The sequence below is a fragment of the Enhydra lutris genome, unplaced genomic scaffold (assembly GCF_002288905.1).
Source record: "Enhydra lutris kenyoni isolate GAN:26980312 unplaced genomic scaffold, ASM228890v2 scaffoldscaffold1, whole genome shotgun sequence".
Taxonomy (NCBI): Eukaryota; Metazoa; Chordata; class Mammalia; order Carnivora; family Mustelidae; genus Enhydra; species Enhydra lutris.
In genome coordinates, this window is record NW_019154085.1 from 54,466,506 (window position 1) to 54,489,045 (window position 22,540).

At 38.8% G+C, this 22,540-nt stretch overlaps 1 protein-coding gene across 2 annotated transcripts in view; it reads left to right on the top strand.

Annotated features, from left to right (window-relative positions):
• Positions 1-19,192, top strand: part of LOC111145161 (glycerol-3-phosphate dehydrogenase 2) — a 140,098-nt gene extending 120,906 nt beyond the window's left edge. For both annotated transcript variants that reach the window (XM_022499864.1, XM_022499873.1), the window contains exons 10-17: positions 5,761-5,895; positions 6,148-6,323; positions 6,883-7,014; positions 8,110-8,268; positions 13,910-14,022; positions 14,107-14,185; positions 14,379-14,477; positions 17,625-19,192. In XM_022499864.1, the coding sequence (XP_022355572.1) occupies positions 5,761-5,895; positions 6,148-6,323; positions 6,883-7,014; positions 8,110-8,268; positions 13,910-14,022; positions 14,107-14,185; positions 14,379-14,477; positions 17,625-17,750 (1,019 nt within the window). In that variant the 3' untranslated portion in view covers positions 17,751-19,192. The remainder of the gene's footprint in view (positions 1-5,760; positions 5,896-6,147; positions 6,324-6,882; positions 7,015-8,109; positions 8,269-13,909; positions 14,023-14,106; positions 14,186-14,378; positions 14,478-17,624) is intronic.
• Positions 19,193-22,540: the final 3,348 nt, after the last annotated feature.

Below are 22,540 nucleotides of genomic sequence, written 5' to 3' on the forward strand. Positions count from 1 at the left end.
AGAACTTGAGGGTAGTACTTAGTTTAGTAAATACTTCAGTATTTTAGTAAAAGTTCATACTTAATTTAGTAACTTTTAGTACTTAATTTGGTAATAGTAATTTTTATTTCTTTGAACTCATGAGATTCGTAGGAGAGAAGGAGGATACTTCAAAATGATAGATATGGAACATGTCAAGGACAGTAAAATATTTGGGGGGAAAGCACGTTATTACAGCAGATTGTATTCTCGTGAGAGAAGGAAATACAATCAAATTTCGCTGAAAGGATGCTCAATTAGAGATGTGGTTGAAGGGGCCATGGTGGGGCATACCTGTCTTGATGACCTGCTGGGACAAGGGTGACACCTACTACTTGGGGGTTTTTATTCTAGAGCTACCTTGTGTAATATCATAGCCCGTGCGTGTGCATATTGTGCGGCTATTTCATTTTTAATTAGTTAAAATTAAATAAAATTTAAAATTCAGTTCCTCAGTCACATGAAGCACATTTCAAGTGCTTCCCAGGCTCCTGCCGCAAGTTGCTAGTGAATTGGGGGGTATAGAGGTAGAGCATTTCCAGCACTGCCGAAAAGTCTATGGCACAGGGCTGCTCGATGGAATCAAGATGTATTTATACACACTTTTAGAGAAGGAAATACTTGATTTAAGAGAGTCATTGAATTTGTATTTTTTGTTTGTTTGCTTTATAAAATAAATGTCTTATCTTGTAAAAAAAACAAAACAAAACAAAACCCTCTAGACCTATGAAGGATCAAGAAGTGAGAAATTCAGTGCTTCTGCAATGTCTAAGGTACATGGTCCTTATTTCTCCTCACTCTGTCACCCTCCAAGTTGGCTTCATCCTGGGGTGGTTTCCAGCCAATGCAGCTGCAGCTGTTTCAGGCAGAATTAAAAGATAGCTTAACGATTCTCTCTTCTGTATACTGCTTTTGAATCTCTTTCTCCAAAGAACTTTAATTAGGGTTTGTATAACAGTGTGCAAGGTTTCCACTGTGGGTGAGTAGGTGATAAGGAGCGAAACATGTTAGTTCAGTTAGTTGCCATCTTTTATGTGAGAGGTTAGAATTCATGTTTTATGAATTCTAAGCAGAGCTTAGCTCTGCTTTGCTCTATGGACATAGGTTATGCCTGTGGCCCTGACCGGTCATGACTTAATTCCATTGGAAGAGAGGTACAAGCACATTATCCCTCAGCAGGAATCCCTCAGCATTTTGAATAATCCACAAAAATCATTAAATCTGAAGGTTGGGAGAATGGGTAGATAACCTGATCCAACCACCCTCTGGTCTAATAATGTAAAAATCCTGCAGACCATAAAGACTGATTCATATTTTAAATATGACTTAAAATTTGATTTTCCTGACATGTATCTTTTTAGATAAATTTAATCCCAACATTCATCTGCTATAATTCTGGGGTTAAAGAGCTAAATGCTAAAATAGAAAATAAATTAAGGTGCCTAACACATTATAAACTCTTCTTGGTAGTGTTTTCTTTTTTTCAGTATCAACTTCAAGAGTCAGAATTAAAAATGGGATCAGTATACATAATGTTTTATTTAATATTTCTCTAGAAGGGAAACCTCGGATATTTTAGTTTGGTCTTCTTGTTTTAAACAACACAATTTTGCGAATGTGTTTTTCTGCCTGTTATACCAGAGAAGGTAAAGCATTTGCCACAAACACTCTTTGCCTATGCTTCAGATTTACTCTAGATAGTCTAATTTTCCATTAAATAATTTTAAAATCAGTCAGAAGGCTTTAAGAGTTGAAGTCAAATTCCTGATCAGTGTGGCCGTCTAAGGAATTTCACAGACACGCTCTGCAGACTGTGGTGACCACAATGACGTTCTATGTGGTTGGTTAAGTTTTATTTTTGACTCAGAGGGCTATTTGAACTCTAATGGAAAATAGTGGTAATTTCCTAGTTAGGTTTTTTGTAAAGATTAAAACATTGCATGATTTGTGTGGACGTTTCCCAAGACTTGTGGAATTGCATTACGCAAGAATTAACCCTCATTCCATGGAAGCCATCAGGATAAGCCTAATTGAGAGAATACACATATCAGAAGGGCAGATTGAGAAATGGAACCTCAGTATCAAGACTCCCTTAGGTCTCCAGCTAACAAGACTGGAAGCCTTCGTTTTTGTGCACCAGCTTATGATGTTTCTTCTTCCTTTGCTTCTGATGAGGTATTTCGATAGAGATTTGATTATACACCACTGCAGACATGTGTCACATTAAGAGTGTGGCCCTCAAGGAGGTATATTAAAATCTGCCACACTTTCCTTAGGTGAATTTATCTTCACCAGAAATCTCTTTTTTTTTTTTTTTTCCATTTGAGGTCAAGGTAGAAGGATTATCTGTCATTCAGTACAATTTGTTTTTAGGGTCTTTCCCCTGTACTTGGTTAGACATCTTTTTTTTTTTTTAATTTTTTATTTCTTTTCAGCGTAACAGTATTCACTGTTTTTGCACCACACCCAGTGCTCCATGCAATCCGTGCCCTCTCTAATACCCACCACCTGGTTCCCCCAACCTCCCACCCCCCCGCCCCTTCAAAACCCTCAGATTGTTTTTCAGAGTCCATAGTCTCTCATGACGGTTAGACATCTTTTAAAAACATTTTTTTGGACTATTCCAGTCATTTCAAAGACTCTTTGTGACTCTTTCCATATAGTCTACTAGATATTTTCGAGATGCTTTTCAGGTGGTGCCATGTATAAACACAGGAGGTTCACTGTACAAGGGCATGTTCCCAAGGACTGAGTGGGATCTGAAATCCATATTGTCCTCTGCTCACAAAACTGTGCTCTCATGAATGACATACTTTGATTTGAACGAAGTTTGGGCATGGTATGGGCTGGTAAGTGTCCTGATATTTATGTATTACATGTAAAATATTTTCCTTAATCTTGAGACTTGAAATATGTCAAATTTTCCTTTTGTCTTGATTTAAAAAATAATTTATCTTTTTATCTTTTTTTATTAATTTTAAAGACTTTATTTATTTATTTGACAGACAGAGATCACAAGCAGGCAGAGAGGCAGGCAGAGAGAGAGGAGGAAGCTGGCTCCCCGCTAAGCAGAGAGCCCAGTGTGGGGCTTGATCCCAGGACCCTGGGATCCTGACCTGAGCCGAAGGCAGAGGCTTTAACCCACTGAGCCACCCAGGCGCCCCTATCTTTTTATCTTTTTAACCATTTTTAAGCGTACAGTTCTGTGGCATTAAATATATTCACATTTTTGTGCAACCATTGCCACTATCCATCTCCAGATCTTTTTTATTCTCCTCAACTCTGTACCCTTTAAACATTGACCTCATATACACAACTCCCTTCCCCCGGCAATCACCATTCTGCTTACTGTTGCTACGAATTTAACTACTCTAGGTATTTCATATAAATGGAACCATACAGTATTCGTCCTTTTGTGAGTGATTTATTTTACTTAGCATAATGTCTTCAAGGTAACATGTGACAGAATTCCCTTACTTTTCAAACCTGAATAATATTCCATTGTGTGTATAGACCACGTGTTGTTTAGCCATTCATCTATTGGTGGTCGCTTGGGTTATTTCCATATTTTGACTGTTATGAATGATCCTGCTATGAACATGGGAGTGTACAAATTTTTTGGTTTTCAGTTCTTTGGGGTGTGTATGTACCCAGAATTGTTATTGTTAAATAATATAGTCATTCTATGTTGAATTTTTGAGGAACTGCCATACACTTACCCATAGTGGTCACATCATACTACTTTCCCATCATTAGTGCATAAGGCTATCCCAATTTCTCCACATCCTCACCAAAGTTTGTTTTTCTCTGTGTTGTTTTTTTTTTTTAAGTTTTTTGTAATAGTCATCCTAATGGATATGAAGGTGTATCTCATTGGGTTTTTCATTTGCATTTTTCTAACTGTTAGTGATATTGAGCAATATTTTATGTGCTTATTGGCCATTTGTATATCTTTTCTGGAGAAATATCTTTTAAAAGTCTTTGTCCATTTTTTTCAGTCAGTTTTTTTTTTTTTTTTAGTTATTGAGTTTTAAGAGTTCTTACATATTCTGGATACTAACTTCTTGTCAGAGATATAATTTACAAATATTTTTTCCTGCTATATGGGTTGCTTTTTCATTCTGTTGATAATGTCTCTGAATGCACAGAAATTTTTAATTTTGAGAAGTCCGTTTTATCTTTTTTTTCTTTATTAGCCTATGCCTTTGGTATCATATACGAGAAATCATTGTCAAACCCAATGTCATGTAGATTTTCCTATTGTTTTCCCTAAATGTTCTATAGTTTGAGCTTTTATGTGTAGGTCTTTGATCTACTTTGAGCTTATCCCTCTGCACGGGGATATCCAATTTTCCCATCGTTTTGATGTTTTAAAGACAGTGACCTTTTCATCAGTGAAGGTCATGGCTGGGAATAAGATGAAGGAGGTAAGCACCTGATCCCAAGTCATGGTCAGAGCAAACCTGGACTTACTGTTCCATTATCCAAGGTTAAATTAACTGGTCTGTGAGAGTAAATGCAGCAGGACCAGGGAAGCATTCACCTTCTAATCATCTACATCATTTGGCAAGTCTTGGGTTGGTACATGTGATCAGCTCCTTGATGTGAAGAATGGAGAAGAAAAGAGCTAAGCCATTCCTATACCTGATCTGGATAAGGAAGAGTAGATTCTGAAAACTCTGCCCTTGGGTATTGCCCTTGCCACTCATGGTACACCAGAGCCACAACTAGGCTACTCTCCTTAGCCATTTTTAGGCCAGTAATGGGTGCTATGCAACAGTGTCCAATTCTATTTAAAGTCTATCAATTCTTGGTAAAACAAGGTAATTGTATTCTGACAGAGTATAAGAGAAATTTCATGGGATGTTGAATATTCAAAGACCTTTCATACACTGTAACAGAAATATGGTGCGCCTAAACTGGGAGGAGCCGGTATACCTATTTTTGAGCCAGTTACAAGGATAATGGGATAAGGGGAGGAGAACAGATTGTCAAGAGTTGAAAGACAGTACATTAGTGAGTAAGAATATGAACTTTATTATAAGGAAGAACTGGGTTCTTATGCTCTTCTAGCATCTGTAAGATGTTTGCTTTGGGCTAAATGGTTAAACTTTTTCAGGCTTTTTTTTTCCCCCCTTCTCTTTTTTATGGTGAGAATAATAATGACTGATGCTGTGGGTCTCTGTAAGATTAAATGAGATGAAATGTGTAAATCCAGTGCTTTGACAAGCCTAGGCCTAATATAAGTGCTCAGTAAAATGGTAGCATTGATGAGGGAAGAAGATACCCTGTTACAGGCTTGTTTGTTTAGTAAGGATCTTTGTCTTTCCTGAGAAGAGAGAGGTAGGTATATTCTGGGAGGAAATGTAACAAGTCCACAAATCTCGAGGTTTGTCTTTGTGCTGTCGTTGTTTCTTTCAGCTATTCTAGATCCTTCCAGCTGAGGATTGCTAACGTGTTTTTTTTGTTTCCTCTTTTGGTAGGAATCAATGTCAGTGATGTTCAGGTTATTTGCTTTTTTTTTTTTTTTGGTTCAGATTATCTTGTAAAAAAGTAATTCTTTGAGTTTTTGTTGTACTTATCGACTCACTTAGTTGTTATATTTAAGGGTTCCTTCTCTCTTTCAAAGCCCATATTCATGTGCTCCTTTTACTGAATTGTCTCCTGTTTATTAACTATCTCAGAGTTTTGTTGAAATATCTTGAAGGCATCCTCTTAAGCCTTCCCATTGATTCTTGCCAGTGAGAAGAGGGGACGTCCTGGCAGCGTGGAGTGGTATCCGTCCCCTTGTGACAGATCCCAAGTCTGCAGATACTCAGTCCATTTCCCGAAATCATGTCGTGGACATCAGTGAGAGTGGCCTCATCACTATAGCAGGTATGGCATATTACCTTGTGTTTTGGGTGTGTTTTAGATAGGACCCTGAGTCAAAGTGTCACACCAGAATCTCTCTTGATGCTAATGAACAGAGAATTTTTTTTGATGATTCTGAGTAAGGTCTTACACATCGCTTTGCTGTATTTGTTATAAACAACAGGTGAATTTTGTTATGAATCAGTTAGCAAATGGGTCATTATAAGAAAAATAGGGGGTGGTAACCTAATGAATTATTTATCAAATTATTTGTAGGTGGAAAGTGGACAACGTATCGATCTATGGCAGAAGATACCATAAATGCTGCTATCAAAGCTCACAATTTTAAAGCAGGACCAAGCAGAACAGTTGGGCTTTTCCTTCAAGGGGGCAAAGATTGGAGCCCCACGCTGTACATTAGGCTTGTCCAGGATTATGGGCTTGAAAGTGAGGTGAGTGTGAATCATCTTTTTCTCCACCTCATCTCACTACTGCCACAAACAGAATTGGCAACCAGGAGGCCTCCCTGATTTAGAATTTCCTTTTGCCGGGTTCTTTTCTGTCTGCGTGCTGTGGAAGTGAACTAAGGAAAAAAGCTGATCATACTTTTCTTCGGTTGCCTAAAAAGCAAGGCACACGCTAGTTTCTATTTTAAAGTCTGGGGTGGGTTTGGTTTGTTCTCCGCAGACAGAGCATCATCCCACATTCTTTCTGTCTCAAGTGTACGGAAGGCTGTTCTTCAGAAGTGACATTGGGGGCAGAGTCAAGCCGAAGCTTCATCAGTCACTGATACAGTGATACATGTGTGGCAGAGTTAGTGCTGGCCTAAGCACTCAGAGCCCAAGTGGTTTCCTCCCACAAAATCAAAATCTAATACCCTCCTGGAACTACTAGTTACGGGCCGTGAAGAACTGACAGGATAAGCGTGTACTTTTTTTTTTTTTTTTTTGCTTCATGCCTAGAAGGTATTGCTCTTCAAAGTACCTGCCTAATGCTGTCTGGTTTCCCTAGGTGGCACAGCATCTCGCCGCTACCTATGGTGACAAGGCTTTTGAGGTGGCCAAGATGGCAAGCGTAACTGGAAAAAGGTGGCCCATCGTTGGCGTGCGTCTTGTGTCAGAATTTCCATACATTGAAGCAGAGGTATGTGAGTGGTTACGTGGGAATCTCTTGTCTGCCATGAGATGTTGGTCACCTACTGAAAAATTAATGCCCATTTGCCAGCCAAAGCCTTCAGGAAAATGTCTGCCCTGCCCAGATCCCTTCATTTATAAACTTACAGGTTAAATCTGAAGTGATATGGACAGTGGAAATGATCTTAATAGAAAGGATGTATTTCTTCCTCTTCTGCAGAGCTACCCCAAGTCTTGTGACTTCACAGTTGTTTGCCTCTTTTGTAAATTTGTAACTCCTCGAGTTTATACTCACTCGCTGGCTGTTGACATACCTTGGTTTGCACTTAACTTCCCAAGGACTGAAGCTTTATTTCTCATCGAGTTTCTACATTTTGTGAAACCAGAGACCAGGCTTTATATTTATTTATGATTCATTGTACTTTAAAGGACGAGGGTCCAGTGAGCATTTGTTTGTTGGTTAACCACAAGCCTTCTGTCCTCTTGATACTCATAGACAGAAAACTCTGGACAGCCTAAAGAGATGAAACCATACTTTTTTTTTTTAAGATTATTTATTTATTTATTTGACAGACAGAGATCACAAGTAGGCAGAGAGGCAGGCAGAGAGAGGAGGAAGCAGGCTCCCTGTTGAGCAGAGAGCCTGATGTGGGGCTCGATCCCAGGACCCTGGGATCCTGACCTGAGCCGAAGGCAGAGGCTTTAACCCACTGAGCCACCCAGGTGCCCTGAAACTATAAGTTTTAATACTTGTTCTTTGCCTACATGGCTATGTAAATTAACATCCATATGATGTATAAGCAAAGAGGTAAGTAAGTACTGTGGGTGGTAAATGGGAAGCAATGCAGTTTGCATGTTTGTGCCAGGGTCAGTTCAGGAAGAAGGCGTCAGCTTTTTTCCATTTTGTCCCAGTTTACAAACCTCCTTCAGCAGGTGGATGGGGAGCTTGTATGATGTCCTTATTTGTGTCATGCCTCTTAGAGGATCAGGGTATATAAAGAGCAATGTCACTTTCCCCTGAGTGTGAATTATTTTTAAGTGAAATTTTATTTCTTCTTTTAAAGATAAAGCCCACACTGATAATTTTGCTTTAATTTCAACTCAGGTGAAATATGGGATTAAGGAGTATGCCTGTACAGCAGTGGATATGATTTCACGGCGCACTCGCCTGGCATTCTTAAATGTCCAGGCGGCAGAGGAAGCCCTCCCCAGGATCGTTGAACTGATGGGCAGAGAACTGAATTGGGATGATTACAAAAAAGAGGTATTATATAGAAGTCTTTGAAACCACAGTTCCTTTAAAACCACAAGACATGTCACATCTTTGTCTGTTAGTAGAGGCTAGTATAGTTTTCAGTGGGAACTTTTGATTTCTTGCCAGTTTCTGCATGTGGGGAGTGTGTTTAGTATTGCTAGGTCTTAGGATCCCAACTGGAAAGATATTCTGGTTTCAAAATGTGTTGTTTGTTTCTGGAAAATCCCTTTTAGAAAAATACTCTTCAATTTGTGGTCATAATTCCTGAAAAAGTAGGATAATAATGATTGTGGGTAGAAACTTTTCTGGTTTTCATTGAAAACATTTTTAGAATGTATTCTAAATTTCCATGGTGAAATTCACACTTGTGCAAATTTGCCCTTGGTAGGAAATAGCGGTTTTATTGCCTGACCACTAAATGCTTATTGATTTGTGTCATTTGGAATTTTATATTTATATCCAAATTAAAAAAAAAAGAAAAACAGTGATGCTCAGATGCCCACATGTACAGCCCTGGGCTTGTTGTAATAAACAGAAGATTGTCATGATTTTTAATTAAACCAAATTGTTATAATATGCAGAGACATTTTTGTGTATTTATAGGAAAAAATGCTTTCTGTGCTCCTTGGTTCCATTCCTACCCCCTGCCCAGTCTTTCTTAAACCGGTTCCACTGAAGCTTGTTTTTACCACTTTCTGAGACTAGCTCTGATCACACTCACCGCTGGCTTCCATGTTGCTCAATATACTTGTCAGTTCTCGGTCCTCCATTACTCACGCATTTCGTGGCATTGACACAGTTGATTCCTCCCTCCTTCTTGAACTCCTTTCTGGAATCCTCTCTGTCTTCATCTAGTCAGGCTGCTATTACAGAATACTGCAGTCTAGGGTTACGCTTACCTAGACTTAACAACAGGCATTCCTTTCTCTCAATTCGGGAGGCTAGAAGTCTGAGATCAGAGTGCCAGCATGGTTGGTTTCTGGTAAGAGTGCTCCTGCTGACTCTCAGAGAGCTGCCATCTTGTTGTGTCCTCTCATGGAGGAGAGAGAGGGAGGAAGAGGGATCCCATTCTCAAGACTCATCTATCTAAACCTCGCCAAAGCCCCATCTCTGAATACCATCACATTGGGGTTAGGGCTTCAACATATGGATTTGGGGGAGGGGGGCAGTTCAATCCATGGCACCGTCTCTTTTGGATCTCCTCCTCTCTCTCCCCATTCACTACCACCACCAGCACTCACGACTACTACTACTACTGACCTCTCCATGTCAAAAATAGCTACTCCATCTTTTAGTTCCTTAGACCTAAATCTCAGTATCATACCTGATCTGAATCCATCCACAAACTGTATCATATTTATCGTCAATTGAATTCAACCCCTTCTTAACACAGTCAGCTGCTGTCATCTGCTTTCAGCTACCAGCATTTCTTCCACCGTTTATTATAAAAGCTTCCCTCCCACAGGGCAGTATTCTTCCTTTAACAACTTAGCGATTCTATGAAAACATAAACCCGGATCTTTGGATATGTCAGTCCAAATGAAGTTCAGAGGGGAGGTCTGAACGAAAGATATAAATTTCTGTTGGTATTTAAGCCATCCGGCTGGACGAGATCATATAGGGAGTTTGTGCAGTGAGATAACAGCAAGTTGTTCCGACACAGTCCTGGAGCCCTCCAGAGTTCGGAAGTGGGGTAGATAAGGAAGACGCCCCGAGCAAGGGAAAGTGATAGCTAGTGAGGTTGGAGAAAGGGTGAAAAGACTGAAGAAGGAGTTGTGTCCCAGAAGGAAAGGAAGAAAATATTTCGAGAAAAGAAAAGTAATCTACTGTATCAAATGATGCTGGTCAACTAGTAGGATGAGGACTGATCATGAACAATTACTTTTGCTGAAACACCCTCTGGTTTACTCGAAGCCAAAGTCATGACAGCGGTTTGTTTACAAGGTCTCCAGGATCTGGCCACCACCTTTCTGATCCCCGTGGACTTCCCATTCATTCATTCCCCACAAGCTGAGTTGCTCTTCCTTATTTAAGCCCTGCTGATCCCTCTGCCTGGAATGTTCTTTCCTGGGTACCCTCATGGCCTAGCCCTTCACTTCCTGTCCCTCTCCCTACCTTATTTTTCTCTTTGGCATCTATTCCTATTGGATATACCATGTATTCCGTTGTTTGTTTATTTGTTATCTGCCTCTCATCCAGGAAATGAGCTTTCCAAAGGAGACGACATGATCTGCTTTGTTTCTGTAACCTCATGCCCATCATGGTAGGCCCTCAATAAGTAACTGTCAATGAGTGAATGAACATAACTGAGCATCTGTGTCCTATATGGAAGGTGTAAGGAAGGCCTGAGCATAGATCCTGTCCTTAAAACATTCTCATTCTGGTATAGATTCCCAAAGGTGGTTACATATCAGAATCACCTGAAATATAGGGAAAGCAAACAGATTTTTGAGGCTTGGCTTTAGACTATCAAATTCAGGGTCTTCGGGACTGAAACCATGACCCTGCATTTTTAAATTTCTCCTAACTTTAGTGCAATGTTTGTAGTGTACTGATGGCAGGAGTCACTGGCTGAAGAGGTCCTTCACCTGACCACAAGGTTAACCTTTGGTTAGCCTTTACCCCCTTTTTATAGGTGAGAACACAGGCTCAGTGAGTACATCCAGTCGGAGTTCATACAGCTAGTAAATTGTGGAACAGGGGCTGAAGCCAGGTATTCTGATTTTAGGGCCTGAGCTTTCCCCACTTTGCCCTGTTGCCCCCGCATTGGCAGGACTGGATGTAGCTCTTCCAGTGTCGATTTCGATTTGATGGACTAAAGCTGCCTACAAAGACAACCCAAGAATGAAACTTGTGCCTTTACTAATGCCAATCATTTTTTTTTTTTTTTTTACCATATAGAAAGATTGGAGATAATGTGTTCCTGTAAAAATTATGGTTGGAAAGATTTGAATATGCAGGAAGATAGCTGGTGCCAGGAATTCAGGCTGTAGGAGGTAGGAAGGAGGAAGAAAATTCTGTAAACTGGCTGTGTTTGGCCCTCCTGAGGAAACTAGATTTAACGTCATTCAGTTCAAGTTTTATGAGTAGATTCGTGTGCTCAGAATATTCTCCCTTCCCCCCTCAACAAAGTAAGAGAAATAAATGACCTCAAGTTATTAGCTAGTATCTGAGCTGTAGGAGTATTAATGAGACCTGTGGACAGTCTAGAGAGAACAAAGGAGAAGGAAAAAAAAAGAATTAAAGGTTAGAAAGCTGGACTTCTGAGAAAAGGTTAAAAGCATTGGGATTATTTAACCTGCAAAAGTGAAAGCAGAACAAGGTGATAAATAACTCTCTGTAGATGAATTGTGGTTGTTTTTCCCAGTCAATACTTAATGAGTGACTTGTATACTGAGCATTATACCAAATATTTTAGGGGAATAATAACTAGCTCATAGTTTCAAGGATCTTGAAATCTAATTGAGTGGTTACAACCAGTATATACCTCAGAAATGCATGTCAGTTTTCAAAATTGAGAGAAAGATTTAGAGAACAGCTACTTGAGAGATCGAATCCAACGTCGGAAGAACTGATAAGGGAAGAACACATTGTCTAAGGGAACTGGGGGTTGATAGTGGAGTTGGTGGACATTTAGAGAATGGGACATTGCCAAATTGTGCTCTGCAAGGTGTAAACCAAAAGATGACTGCATGGACAGAAGAATTTGGGAAACTCTGAGTTCAACAAAGGAAACCATTTTTTTTTTCTTTAGCACAGATGATTTGGTGCTTTCAAATGCCCGTGTGCATTGTCTGTTTCCAAAAGGGAACTTATTCAGAGATGGACCCACCTCTCACTCTTTGGAAGGGCTGGAGGGAGGGAGACGAGCACTACTCAAGATGAATGTTGGGAAATGCTGCCATCTTGTTTAGTGAGGTGGATTTTATACTTTCATATATACATACATTTCCTTGAGAGACTTTAAAGAGAAGACCACTTAAGTCAATTGAGAGGGCCTCACAAAAAGAAATTTTTTCAAAATTGATTCTTATGAGAAGGAAAAGGGGGCAGCAAGTGAAGAAACGGGACTGTGATTCAGAACAAAGCCAGCTGATAAACACCATATTTAAAATAGATGGAAGACAGGTGCTCCGCAATGAAAGGGTTCCTGGACTAATGCGAATGTCGGAATAGAACCGTGTCAGGAGTTTCCCCTAACAGTGTCAGGGGAAAAAATGCTAAGGACACCAAAAATAAATTTTATTTTATTTATTTATTTTTTAAAAACTTTTCTCTTTTAAAGATTTTATTTATTTATTTGACAGGCAGAGATCACAAGGAGGCAGAGAGGCAGGCAGAGAGAGAGAGAGAGAGGAAGCAGGCTCCCCGAGGAGCAGAGAGCCCAATGCAGGGCTCGATCCCAGGACCCTGAGATCATGACTTGAGCTGAAGGCAGAGGCTTTAACCCACTGAGCCACCCAGGTGCCCCCAAAAATAAATTTTAAAAATCGAAAAGAATTCACGCAAGGCTTAACCTAGATCATTGCTTAAAATGAGTGGCACCATATTCTTGAATGCTGGAGAAAAGAGAGAACAGTTCAACTCAGAGTCTAAAACCAAATTTCTTTCCTTCTTTTTTTTTTGTCAAGGAGAACAGTATTCAGTGTGAAAAGAGCAAAATAAATATTGGTAAGAGGAAATAGATATTCAAATAGGAGGCTGCTCTAAACGAGTTTATATGCCAGCCCAGAAAAATGATATCTCTGGGTACTCAGAGAATTTGCAGATGGGATTATTTAACTACCGTTGAGCTTTAAAATATTGTGGCAAATAAGAACAGAACCAGAAGACAGAAGGTGGGCAAATGTAGTACAAAATTCCAAAAAGAGAAAGGAAAGAAAAAGATGGTTTTTGTAAGCTGTAAGCCAGCAGGAGAGTGCTGTGAAAAACCAAGACAGTGTTCTCAACAATAGTTACTATCTGCTGGGACTGGGGACAGTGGAAAGTGCCAGAGTAACTGTTCGGAGAACTTGTTTCTTCTCCTGACTCTGTCACTCCCACCCAACTCTCAGCATCCTTGTGACAAAGCTTCAGGGTAGCTGATCCAATGATGTCTGTCAGTTTCTTTGCTTCTACATCACAGTGGCTGTTTGTCACCTTTAATTGCTTTATTTGTCACTAAACCACAAGGATTGGGTTCTCTAGATTTGGCTAGATGATACTGGGTGAGAATATTCCTCAGGAAAAAGAAACAAATATTAAAACACTCAACAACATGAATGAGTCTCAAAATCATCATGCTGTGTGAAAGCGGTCAGACAGAAAACACTATGTACTATAGGGGCCCTTTTATGTGAAACTCGAGAAAAGGCAAAAACACTCTAGAGACAGAAAGCAGATCAGTGATGGCTTGAGCCTAGCAGATCAACTGAAAAAGAAAAAGGGCCAGAGGAAGCTTCTTCGGGTAATAGAAATGTCCTATATCTTGATCGTGGTAGAGTATACATCAAACTGCGTATCTAAAATAGGTGCATTTTATTGAATATAAATTATACTTCGGTGAAACTGGAAGAAATAAAAAATTGTGCTGGTCAGAAAAGTAAGAAAGGAAAAAAAATCAATAATTCGTTCCATAAATCTTTGAACTTTGTGTATGCTTGTGTTTTAGGAGGAACTTGAAACAGCCAGGAAGTTTCTGTATTATGAAATGGGCTATAAATCTCGATCAGAACAGTTAACAGATCACTCTGAAATTAGCCTCCGGCCTTCCGACATCGACAGGTACTTCTAACAAGTTTCCATATTTCTCTGTTTTGACTTGACCTACATAGGTATGTTTTTCCAATGTTCAATGTTGTGTTCCAGGTACAAGAAGAGATTTCATAAGTTTGATGCAGACCAAAAGGGCTTTATTACCATTGTTGATGTTCAGCGTGTATTAGAGGTAAGATTTTTTTAGCTCAATGTCTTTGTTAGTAAAAAAAAAACATAAAAACTCGATTAGATCATTTTTTCTGCCTCTGATGCTTTCTATGAGTAATTTTCTCCTGTAATTTTTGAAAGGTTGGTAGCTTTAATAAAAGGCCATGCATCATTTTTAATTAAACCTCCTTATTTTGTGCTTTCCTTTCATTTAGAGTATCAACGTCCAAATGGATGAGAATACACTACATGAAATTCTGAATGAAGTAGACTTGAACAAAAATGGACAGGTGGAACTCAATGAGTTTTTGCAGGTGAGCTGTGGTGAGGGGAAACGTGTGTTTGGTTTTTATCTTTTGGTTGTAAATGGCTGTTCGAGAATGGATTCTTTTTTTTTATTTTATTTTTTTTTAAGATTTTATTTATTTGACAGGCAGAGATCACAAGTAGGCAGAGAGGCAGGCAGAGACAGAGAGAGGGGGAAGCAGGCTCCCTGCCAAGCAGAGAGCCTGATGCAGGGCTCCATCCCAGGACCCTGGGATCATGACCTGAGCCAAAGGCAGAGGCTCTAACCCACTGAGCCACCCAGGCGCCCCCTCAGGATGGATTCTTAAGTCCACACGGTTGTCACGTCATTCTGAAAAAAGAATGCTTGAAGCCAGCAAAGTTTGCCTGGGTCTGCGCTCAAGGATCAGGCTCTGCCTGGAGCATGTTCTTTTCTCTTTCTTTCTTTCTTGTTTTTTTCTTTGTTTTGTTTTGTTTTGTTTTCTTCTTCTAAGACGTTCTGTTGTATTGGGCAATTTCGATGAACAAGTTAATCCTGGTTTAAAGGGCTGAATAAGAAGTATGCCTTTTAGAAAAATATGCCATGGACTACCACTGCCAGACCATTTCTCACCTGCTTCAAAAGAGGCACACACCGTATTTCTAATGTGGAAAGTAATTTTTTTAAAGATGTTAAAAAAAAAAATTCTGGTTGTATTGATTTGAGGATATTTACTAGAGACCCTGCAATGTAATTATTATATTCCTACATAATGAAGAACCTGAAAAGCAAAAGAAAGGAAACTTGTATTTTTGGGGTCAAGACCCCATAATTCAAGCATTTCTATTTCCATTGTTCCACTTCCCCAAGTCTCAATTGTTTAATCGTATTCGTGAAGAAAGCAAATTCTGTTATTCTAACTTCCAACTGAAGGCTATGCATCATTCCTTAAAAGTTCCTTAAAAGAAGGAAATTTAATAAACCCCTACATTATTTGTATCTGTGCATAGGACTCTGTTCATATGAAGAATGCACTGGTTTCCAAGTGGTCGGGTTTTTTCCACAGTGCTTCTCGGGGCAGGTATTTCAAATGAATGCCAGGTCTTGCTTGTACCCTGGCAATGATGAATGCTGAACATGAAATAAATTAATGCTGGGGATTTTGGTCAATGTCAGCCCTTTCTTCACTGTGTCAAGTTAAACAAACAATATCAAGGCAAAGGAAATGGTAATTGTCTCTCTGGAGATGAGCTGCAGATAAGAGCATTGTTGAATCTAAATGCAGAAAATTTTCACAGGTTGTGTCCAGCATTACAAAAAAGAATGTTTAGTTCTTTAGCTTACTATTTAAGTGCACATTTGAAATGGAGTTTAAAATATATGCTGGGGAATTAGAAACCATTGAATACATTTTTTTTTTTTTTTTGGTCTAGTTTTTTCTCAAGAATATTTTATTGTTTGTCTCAGAATTTTAGAAAACTTTTCTTCAAAGAAATAGCTTATGCTTCATTTCATGCGTGTTGTAAATAAACAATAGCATTTAGGGTTGAAAGATCTGGAGTTTTAGAAACAATAAGAGTCTAATTTTATGGATATGCTATGTGGCTTGGGTTTTAAGTAATTTTCTTGAGTGCAATAGAATTAAACACATGGAAAATAATTTAAACCATCTGCAGATTTCCTTGTAGAGTTTTTAAATAATTATTTCTTGTCCACTTCTAAATGAAAGAGACTATTCATGCTTCTACTAAGTACAAATACACAGTGTAATTTTCAACTTAAAAAATGCTGACCATATTTCTCATGAAATATATTCACACCTGAATGTTGTTGTTGTTTTTTCCCCTCATAATATGGTTTCAAAATACTTGTAATGTTTAAAGAAAACTGAATTTTTAAAGGTTGGTACATCATATTCTGTTTATGAATCAAGAAAAAAAACTCTAGCTCTATCAGTTTTGTTAGCTCCGATAAACTTAGATGGTCTTCATGGAACCATAGACAAAACAATAAACAGTAAATTGTTCTGTCTTTAGATGTCAGCATTCTTTATGTTACACCATTTGTCAGACGTAAAGTATGTTTTCAGTGTGTTTTTTTAAAATAAATTATTTTTCTTTTCCGAACATAAAGAGCCCATGTTTATCCCATGAAACACCTATTTGAATATAGATCTGTGTTTTCAGTAATCATCATGGAACGATCACTACAGATGTTGCATGGTTACATGACTTTATTTTTAGGTTTGGGCTCTAAGGACGCCCTGCATGTAGGAGTCCATCTCTAATAAGCAGTGGCTTGTGAAACAGCTTTTAATAAGGTCATGAAATTCTGATCCAGCCCTTTGGCAGATGCCTCTGACTCTTATTCAGAGTCATTTTTAAGAAATGTATCTCTGTAGGCTCAAGAGTATAACCCTAAAAATATTTTGAGAATTTTTCCTGGTGAATGGCTGAGTTCTTTTCCAAATAAATAAATACAAAAGATTGGGAAAGTGAGATCAAGAAAAGCAAATAGTTAAAACCACATCAACTTGAGAAAGAAAGAAAAAAAATCCCCTTGCTCATAATTGCAAAGTGCCTTCCAGATTAAAGGCCTCTGCCCGCTGACTGCATGTAATTTCAAGACTAATTCTGATTTTATCCATTGGATAAAAATGAATTAACTAAAATCTGGGCTGTGGAGTGCTTTTAATTCTTAAGGTAGATTTCTGGGTCCATTTCAAGGACTTAAATGTAAATTACTTTAAAAAGTCTTTAAGGAATTTGGATTTAAGGGACTTGAAGTTGTCAAGTACAGTAACACTAAAAAAGAGTAGTTAAATATAGGTCATGATTTGTCTTTGTTCAATCCCTGAGATTCCTTTTTAAGATTTTTAAATGAAATTACAGATCCAATATTTGAGTGGCTCCAAAAAAATATGTGCCCTGAGCACATGAAAGGGGCAAAAAGTGATGCATTTGATTTGCATTTTAAAAGCAGGTTGATTGGCTAGATAGGTATAGTTTTCACAGCCCTGAAACATCTGCCCCTTTCCTGCCTTTTGAGATGTTCAAAGATTGTATTCTTCTTATTGGAGCTGTAACACCCGCTATGGGTTTTTGATGGAGCTGCTGCAGAGGTAACCATTAAAATGCGGTGAAGAAGGGGGGAAGCACGCCTGCCTTCTGACCCTGTTGCCTATTTTCTCTTGAAGCTGATGAGTGCTATTCAGAAAGGAAGGGTGTCCGGAAGCCGGCTCGCGATCCTGATGAAAACTGCAGAAGAGAACCTCGACAGAAGAGTCCCCATTCCAGTGGACCGAAGCTGTGGAGGATTGTGAGTCTGGGCAGTACATCCACAGCCAACAGACAAAGGAACAACAAATCATCCTGTAACAACCAGAGATGATTTAGACCACTCCAAAATAGTGGCCATGGGTAGCTGCCTTTGTTAACACTGGGGAACATTCCAAAGCTTCAGGGCGTTGATTTGTCTTCGCCATTCAGTCTAGCTTCTGAACAGCGTATTTTATCTTGTTTCTCACCGATTTAATGTTTTGCATCCATTTTGTAACCTGTTAGACTGGACATACCCCCTTTTTGTTTGTCTCTTCATTTATTCTGGGTCAGTCTTAAGGACAGAGCATTTTGGCCAAAATTGAATAGAAGCTGGAAAAATTTCGTGACGTGCACAAAGCTCTGGACGTTAAGACTGTAGGTAGGATTTGCTCCTAACAGAAATTGAGCAGGGAGTGACCTATGGAAATGATAGCATTTCTGGAGACCGCTCAGATCCTTCTTCCCAATCCAAACAATATTGTGTAGTTTCATATCCAGGGTATGATTGGCAAAACTGGAGAGGGAAGACAAAGTTTAGATCTGGTTACAGGAGCGAGTCTCAAAGAGAAACTCTGAACGCTTCCAGAATCACAGGTGTACGATAAGGATAGCATTGACATTTGCTGGATTACACTGATAGTTTCGTCTCAGCAATTCATTTTTTTTTTTTTCCTCCAGTCACTGCTGGTTTTTCTTTGACTATTATAGTTGCCAGGAAGATTCTTGCTTTTCATATTTTAAAACCAGCATTTAAGTGGCAAGTTGGATGTAATGGGATGAGACTAAACTTCTCAAATCCTTACAGCAGTAATAAAGTTAAAGATTTAAAATCTGTGTGTGTATATCCACACACGATAGCACGATTTTCAATCCCCAAATCCTAAACTGTGGAGCATGTGCTGTTGTCAAACATGGCCTATTTGGCTTAGTTTATTGCATCATTTTGGGGGAGTAATTTCAAATGGAGAGTAAAAGAGGATCGAAGTAACCTTTAGTTAACTTTAATTATAATTATTTGTAAAAAGGCACAATGCTTCAGTACTCAAGGTCATTTGAGTTGCTTAAAGCCTTTCTCCTTTATGGAAAATTTCTCAACCACAGAGAAAAAGAAAAGAAATAAAACCACGCACAACTCATACCCACACACAGACCCCTCCTGCACCCCCCACCCCACACACACAAAAATAAATCTGCATTGAATTTAACAAATAATGCATTGAATTTAAAGGGCCAATGTGGTATGATGCTTTTGCAACACTTCACTAGCATTTTAACCAATGATCTGAATTTTTACCCACTGTGCTTCCTTCTGTGAGGTTAACTACCTGTCTTTTTATTTTCTAAGATCAGGTTGTGTATGTAATAGGAGATAGAACTCTATATTTAATGGCAGGCTTTAATTGCACAGACTTGAGATCTTAGGTTGTTTTTTTTTTTTTTTAAACTGATACATAAAACACTTTGTGCTGTTATTTCTATTTATGTGACCATTGTAATGTACCTTTCTGCCTCATTCAAGTGGGGTATGAGCCTGGAGGTCATAATGTTAACACTGGACGTTCACTCAACCTAAGCCCCCATCCCACTTCAAAATACTCATTTGTTTTTTTTAAAATGAAGTTCAGACTTGCCACTTCCATAAGGAAAACCTAAAACAGAGCCAAGGATGCTCCCAGGTATCACTGTGAACATTTTTCTTTCAACGTGGGAGCATTTTACACTGCCTTTAAAAAAAAAACAAAAACAAAAACAAAAAAAACATTAGAAGCATGTGGCTTTGTAATTTAGTGTTTTTTTTTGTTTTTTTTTTTTGTTTTTGTTTTTTAATCAAGACAATAAGTTCCACTGTTTAGAACTTGGTGACCCTTGATAAAAATGCTGTCCTTTAAAGCACCACGGATGACGTACCACAATACAGTACATTTGTGCTCTCTCTCTTTCTCTCTTTCTAGTTAGATCAAGATAGCGAGAACTTGTGCCCTCTCTGAACCCTGAACCCATTACAGTAGGGACCGGCTTAATAGGCTGACTGGCCTGTGCAGAACTGTGTGTGTACAACAGGCTGGTTTGTGCACGCTTTGCTCGGAGTAAGTTCCTTTAAGGACAAAGAAAAGCGCACTTTGCTTCCTTTGAGTGTCTCTGCTTTTGCTGAAAATCTGCTAATTCTAAAACATACGCTCCTTCACCAATCCCAGAGACTCGTCTTGGAAGTGAGCTGGTTCCAAGTCTTTACTGTGAATAAAGCACCCCCACATTTTTGTGTGAGTTCTTAATTAAACCTGTACAGCTTCTGTACCTGATTTTAGAAAAGGGGAAAGGAAATGGAGGGATTAGCCCCTTCAAAACCTATTCTAAAGACAAGGGAATTTTTCTTTTCTTTTTGTATGTATGGGATACTAGGTGATTCTGTGGGGGTGGGGGTGGGGGGTGCAGAGATTGTCTTTATCATCAAGGGATTTGTTTCAAGAGCCTTTAAGGGAATTCAGGTGAAGGAACCCCCATCTGTGGGGAAGAGATGGATTCTCCTTTAAATAGCCCCATACCACAGTCCTAACAATAGTGACCATGCTGGATTATTTGTTAAGCCAAGGCTGTCTGCCTCATAGCCCTCACGCTGTTTGCAAGATTCTTGCTTTCAATCAATTTATACCAAGTGCAACTTTAGGATTTCTACTATTAAATGCATGCTCCCTATTCTGCTTTAGTTTCTAGCTTCGTTTTGTCTTTTCCAAAGTATGTGGCTTTGTGTCTTGTACAACAACACAAATTTCATTGTGACTTTGACTAAACATACTGTAAGGATGATCACCGATCTTACTTCCTTTTTTATGTATTGGTAAAGATTTTTTGGCCGATGAATGTAATAACATTAAAGTCAGTGACGCTCTAACTTGCACTGTTTTGCATTATATCCACCGTTTTCAGGGAATAAAAAAGCCCTACTGTGTTTTTAAAGACTCAAGTACAAGCCGGTGCTGGAGTGGATACGTGCACTGCATGCCTTTAAATGTGGCCCTTTCGTGTATGTGTTGGGTTATTGTTCTAGATGGGACTGTTAAATACTGTGTTTGAGGCTGGATTGTCATTTTTATAACTGTCTTGGTGTTTTATCGCCATTATTTATTACTTTTGATATACAGAATGAGCTGCATGCATTTATAGAGCAATAAGAAGATGTATTTAATGTGCCTTGTTTTTAACTGAATAAGAACTGAAAGCACGAATCAATAAAACTGATTAAAATGGTCCAGTTGCTGGCATTTTGATGTTACTTACAGTCAGAGAAATAACTTTGATTACTGTTGAAGTTTAAAAAAAGTTTGAAAATATTTCCAGCAACTTTTTTTTTTTTTTTTTAAATGGCACTTACCCATTAATTCTTCTGGCTTGGAATTTTGTAATTTTCATCTCAAAAGTGAATCTCTGCATAGACAAATGTAATTTTATGAGACTGCCAGAATTATTTGTATTAATCTGTTGCTGGAGCCTTTAGGGCACGACTTCTGTATTTGTGCAATCCTGTTCTAAAATTATATTCATCCCGTTACAACTCTGTTGAATTCTTTTTTTTTTTTTTTCTTTCCTCCACCTTCCCTCCCCCCACACTTGGTCAACCAGAGCTTTTCAGCCTGAGTGTTCCCAGGCACACTGATGAATTTTATCATAACTAAAATCAATAGAAATGAATGGGAAAGATTACATAATCCATTTTGATCATCTTACATGTCAAGTTAGTGCAGGGTTGCCAAGTGTTGATAAATGCTCTGACAGAAAAAATGCTATATATTTTCATTGTCAGTAAATCAGTAAAGCTGTTATCAGTTTTAACACAAATTTTATAATGTCCGTGTTATCTTATAGGTTTTGATTTACACATGTATATGGAGCGCGTTCTCCATTTGTGGTTTAGATGTGCGGCCTCCTGGTTTTACATGCTCAAAGGCCTGTGTGAGTTTCTGAAGGTTCTTTGAAATTGTATAGAATCCCGCAAAGCGATGACTCCGGGACAGACTTGCAACAAGGAGCTGTTTGTTCAGTGCCTGGAGAAAAATATATTGCCGCTCAAAACGTCATCCAGTGAGCTAGCTTATCCAATTTTATAGCACTTTAAAATTTGTCAACATAAAATTTGTCCAAATCCCTGGCTCCCATTTTTCAAAATGTATAAAATGTATGGTAAATCAAAGAAAGGGAAATAGATACTAACATCCGTATTCGCAATCTTTGGCAACACTACATTATCACCATGTCGGACTTCATCTGATGCCTTTTGACTTACAAAGGAAGGAAACATAAGTTTCCAATTGATGTGGCACCCTTAAAAGGAGAGAATTTCTGTAGAGGAAATGGCGTTGATGAGCCTTTTGTGCCTATATTTTGTACTTGAGGCATCCGGCTATCAAACTCATGAAATGCACACTCGAAACGTCAGCTGTGTGAGCTCTGTGTGAGCGAGATAGTCCTGCAAGATCCAGGGCTAAGACGGTTTGGGACCCTTGGCAAAAAGTCAAGAACTACCTTCGCATTTCGTTAAATCTCTGATCCAGAATCCCAAGATTCATCTGATCTAAGCAAGATACCGCTTGAGCAAAATGATCGGGGCCATGTTCCTTCTCCTCATTTGGCACTAAATGGCATTGTTCAGTAAACCAGTAAACCCTACCACCAGTTCCCCTGTGAGTTCCCCGTATTCGTGTCAGAGTCGCTTGAAACCGTGGAGGTTAAGGTATGTAACCTGTAGTCGTGGAGAGTGTCTCACATTTCAGCAAAGAGAAGGGAGGCTTGAGTGTCA